Source organism: Pundamilia nyererei, unplaced genomic scaffold (genome assembly GCF_000239375.1).
Source record: "Pundamilia nyererei isolate P.nyererei 1_Seehausen unplaced genomic scaffold, PunNye1.0 scaffold00060, whole genome shotgun sequence".
Classification (NCBI taxonomy): domain Eukaryota; kingdom Metazoa; phylum Chordata; class Actinopteri; order Cichliformes; family Cichlidae; genus Pundamilia; species Pundamilia nyererei.
This window is the reverse complement of record NW_005187461.1, coordinates 3,010,248-3,015,290: the sequence shown is the minus strand read 5'-3', so window position 1 is coordinate 3,015,290 and position 5,043 is coordinate 3,010,248. Positions and strand designations below refer to the sequence as shown.

At 39.6% G+C, this 5,043-nt stretch overlaps 1 protein-coding gene across 1 annotated transcript in view; it reads left to right on the top strand.

The window, feature by feature from the left end:
* slc41a2a (solute carrier family 41 member 2a) overlaps positions 1-1,531 on the top strand; it is a 17,801-nt gene extending 16,270 nt beyond the window's left edge. Inside the window, exons 6-8 of the mRNA XM_005734853.2 lie at positions 634-780; positions 1,000-1,147; positions 1,379-1,531. Coding sequence (XP_005734910.1) covers positions 634-780; positions 1,000-1,147; positions 1,379-1,502 — 419 coding nt within the window. The 3' untranslated portion in view covers positions 1,503-1,531. The remainder of the gene's footprint in view (positions 1-633; positions 781-999; positions 1,148-1,378) is intronic.
* Positions 1,532-5,043: the final 3,512 nt, after the last annotated feature.

Sequence of the window (5,043 nt, the reverse complement as noted above, 5' to 3'; positions counted from 1 at the left end):
AAATCACATGATAGGGTGGGGCTAGATCTCACAATGGGTTCACACATAAAACTTGTCTGATTGTGACCCACTCCCATTTTCACACCTTGGCTCGTGTGATTAGGCAGGGGATCAATAGGGGGTCCACGATCCTCTTATTAACATTCCCAATAGGGCTTAAAAATCTAGGACTCTCCACCAATTGCTCTTAGAACTAAAGAAGCTTCTCGGATGAGATGTCACGTTTTCTTTTTTAGCTCCGTAGACTATGATGACGTGGATTACTGAGGACCTTCACAGACATCATTTCATATCATCTTTATTGCTCTGTAGCTACAATGCACACAGTACATATTCACAGCTACTGATGTCTAATGTCTAAAATAATTCAATTACTACTATTATTTATTGGGCGTAGTGTTCTAGCAGTGACCTGAATACTACAAAATGATAAAAAAAATTTCCTAATTTTCCCCATTAAAATGTGTTTTTGGTTACAACTGAATGAACTCTGGCCCTTGCTTTCCATTCATTCTTGACTCTATATTACTTTATTCTATTAAAGCTGAAATATTTGAATGAAAATCTTTTAAGGTCAAATGCTCAAGCAGAATGAACACTGAACACTTTTAGTTTGTCTTTAACTTCTTCAAGGTATCGTTATGGTGGGAGTGATCATTGGCTCCAAGCGGATAGGAATCAACCCTGACAATGTGGCCACACCGATAGCAGCCAGCTTTGGAGATCTCATCACTCTTGCCTTGTTGGCATGCTTCAGTCAGTGGTTCTATTCCTTTATAGGTGAGAGATAAGGGCCATAACATGGTCTGGTTTGAATGTACAAACAGTGAAGAGCAATGCTGTATATTTGGTGCAAGTGCTAGAAGTCATGTATTTTTTACTTTTGGCCAACAAATGACACCAGTTCACCCAAGTCCACCAAGATCACAGCCTTTACTTTTTCAACTAAATCCTGATAGAAAATAAGAGGCAAAATAATCTCTTTTTTCTTTTTGACAGAACTTTATCCATATGTGTTGTATCTGGTAAATCTATCATTTTTATGCCTGATTCCTGCCTGGGTGGCTGCCTCATCCAAACATCCAGCCAGTGAAATCTTGCTGCACACAGGCTGGGAACCCATCATTATAGCAATGCTCATCAGCAGGTACTCTCTGCTGCTTTCACATGTTCAGATTTCCTGATGGTGTTCTCTAGTGTGAATTTTTAAATAAAGCAAACAAACAGTAAGTCATCATATGGATAATTTCTATAATAACAATTTGATCATTTGATACCATTAACTCGTTTGCTTTATGTTTGAAAAAGATAATAGAAAAATATTATGAATACCCTCACATACCTCTTACTGGTATTATTTTGATTGTCTTTCTTCTAGTATTGGAGGAGTTATTCTGGACAAGACTGTATTAGATCCAAACTTGGCAGGGATTATAGTTTATGCCCCTGTCATAAATGGTGAGTTGTTCTCTTTATTTGTGTTCTTGTATTTGAGATCATAACAACATATTGATGTAATATATGGACAAGTCTACATTTTGTACATAATTTGGTAACACTCGCATAATCATAATTTCTATTCTTAGCGAACATGTGAAAAAAATAATCCTGCTGTAAGACCGGTCCTCGAGAAATAATGGGGTAGGGTCAGAAAGTTATGTATCATAAGTTGAAGATGAAAAGAAAGAACAAAGGATGAAAGGGTACCCAACGCTGATCCTATATAAGAGGAAGCTCGATATACAGTGGGGCAAAAAAGTATTTAGTCAGCCACCGATTGTGCAAGTTCCCCCACTTAAAATGATGACAGAGGTCAGTAATTTGCACCAGAGGTACACTTCAACTGTGAGAGACAGAATGTGAAAAAAAAATCCATGAATCCACATGGTAGGATTTGTAAAGAATTTATTCGTAAATCAGGGTGGAAAATAAGTATTTGGTCAATAACAAAAATACAACTCAATACTTTGTAACATAACCTTTGTTGGCAATAACAGAGGTCAAACGTTTACTATAGGTCTTTACCAGGTTTGCACACACAGTAGCTGGTATTTTGGCCCATTCCTCCATGCAGATCTTCTCGAGAGCAGTGATGTTTTGGGGCTGTCGCCGAGCAACACGGACTTTCAACTCCCGCCACAGATTTTCTATGGGGTTGAGGTCTGGAGACTGGCTAGGCCACTCCAGGACTTTCAAATGCTTCTTACGGAGCCACTCCTTTGTTGCCCGGGCGGTGTGTTTTGGATCATTGTCATGTTTGAAGACCCAGCCTCGTTTCATCTTCAAAGTTCTCACTGATGGAAGGAGGTTTTGGCTCAAAATCTCACGATACATGGCCCCATTCATTCTGTCCTTAACACGGATCAGTCGTCCTGTCCCCTTGGCAGAAAAACAGCCCCATAGCATGATGTTTCCACCCCCATGCTTCACAGTAGGTATGGTGTTCTTGGGATGCAACTCAGTATTCTTCTTCCTCCAAACACGACGAGTTGAGTTTATACCAAAAAGTTCTACTTTGGTTTCATCTGACCACATGACATTCTCCCAATCCTCTGCTGTATCATCCATGTGCTCTCTGGCAAACTTCAGACGGGCCTGGACATGCACTGGCTTCAGCAGCGGAACACGTCTGGCACTGCGGGATTTGATTCCCTGCCGTTGTAGTGTGTTACTGATGGTGACCTTTGTTACTTTGGTCCCAGCTCTCTGCAGGTCATTCACCAGGTCCCCCCGTGTGGTTCTGGGATCTTTGCTCACCGTTCTCATGATCATTTTGACCCCACGGGATGAGATCTTGCGTGGAGCCCCAGATCGAGGGAGATTATCAGTGGTCTTGTATGTCTTCCATTTTCTGATGATTGCTCCCACAGTTGATTTTTTCACACCAAGCTGCTTGCCTATTGTAGATTCACTCTTCCCAGTCTGGTGCAGGTCTACAATACTTTTCCTGGTGTCCTTCGAAAGCTCTTTGGTCTTGGCCATGGCGGAGTTTGGAGTCTGACTGTTTGAGGCTGTGGACAGGTGTCTTTTATACAGATGATGAGTTCAAACAGGTGCCATTCATACAGGTAACGAGTGGGGGACAGAAAAGCTTCTTACAGACGACGTTACAGGTCTGTGAGAGCCAGAGATTTTCCTTGTTTGAGGTGACCAAATACTTATTTTCCACCCTGATTTACGAATAAATTCTTTACAAATCCTACCATGTGGATTCATGGATTTTTTTTTCACATTCTGTCTCTCACAGTTGAAGTGTACCTCTGGTGCAAATTACTGACCTCTGTCATCATTTTAGGTGGGGGAACTTGCACAATCGGTGGCTGACTAAATACTTTTTTGCCCCACTGTACCCCAGACTGCTGCCTTTTTCCTGTCTGTCCTTTGGTATGTCTTTGCCAGATGTGCTTTAAGGCTGTACACCCCAGGGTTGCTTCACTTTAGTTTGCTTTGCTTGCTTTCTACGTGTTATTTTTGCTGCAAAATGTACTGTTCTGCTGTTCATATGACAATGTTTAATAAACTCTGTTCTAAGAATTCTACTCTTTTCCAAAAGATCTTTATGAGTGATTTGATATTAATTGGATCTGAAAAGCTGGACCACCACAGCTTTGTGTCAAAATTTGCGACTTGAGGTGATTTAGTGAGCTGAAGCCAGGCCCTAAAAATTTCTTATGAGGAAGTTAAAATGTCAGCCAAGATAGATAAGTTAATATGCATTGCTGTATATTCTTCAGCAGTGTTCCTTTTACTCTCCGAGGACAGTTTTGTGCTGGTTCGCCCATGCATGTCTTGAGGATGTTTGCGTATGCATCTGTATTACCTGGAACTCTTATATGCATCCGTATTACCTGGAACTCAAACCTCTTCCAGTGAAAGAAGTATTATATTTCTGCTTGTACAATAATATGACCAGTAATATGAGTTGAAAAATCATTTGTGGTTCTGTATTGCTGATAGATAGCAACAAGCCAATCTTTGCATATATTCCCGTTCTTTGTACGCTATTTCTTCCTTTTGTTTGTATGTAGTTTTTTTTAATTGCTAGTTTTTATAGTTCTTTTTGTTACTATTTTTGTGTCCTGTTAAAAGGCCACTTTTATCCCTTTCCATTAGTTGATAGAGTCACTAAAAGACATTTTTACAATGGCAAATAAGTAAAGTAAAGTTGCGCCACAGGCCGGTCTATGTCCGACCATATTTTCACGGACTGGCCTTTAAGGTGTCGCGCACTAATACAAAAAAATACAAACAAAACCAGTATCGGTATCAAAAAAAGACATGTATTCATACCACATGGGAAAAGACCCAGGGAAACCAAGTTAACGATAAAAACAATTACAAAATAACGATAAAAAATGATAAAGTGGTCCCCAGGGGACAAATCGCAGTGGATAAAAGTAGCATTTAAAAAAGATGCAAAAACTTAGTTTTTTCTCTGGTCCCCGTGTTGACTCTATCTTGCGAACACACGTCACTGTCTACACAGACGCTCTGACTGTTAAATTTCAAAAGGACTCCACACTCACAGCTGGGACTTTATCTTGTCGCCACAGTTTAAGGCCTATTAAAGATCTGAAAGTGTGACGACCTGGATAAGAATCTGATAATCAGAGAGCGATCTGGGGAAGACTTCTCTCCTTTAGCTGTAATTTGCATAGTCAATCCTACAACTGGGATCTTTTATCTTAAAAGCAATTTGCTTTTCAAAACATGAATACATGCATATGCATAGTCCTTACTTGTTGTAGGCAACAAGTCTTTGACACCAAAAATGTGTGAAGTTCTTTAGAATTCTGTGCAAGGGCTTTTTCACTTTTACATGCATAATCACCCTGATTCTTTTCATATTTCTTTGCTTCTTTGTTTATTCATTTGTTTCTTTCTTTTAAGTTTTGTTAGGTTTGCTCCTCCATAGATTTAGGGAACACTATTAGAAAACACTTGTATTTCCATTGGCATGAAGTTTATTTATTTTTTTATCTTATTCATAAGTATTTATGATGAAGCACAGTGCAGTGTTCTACTTGTAGATAAGGGGCTTAA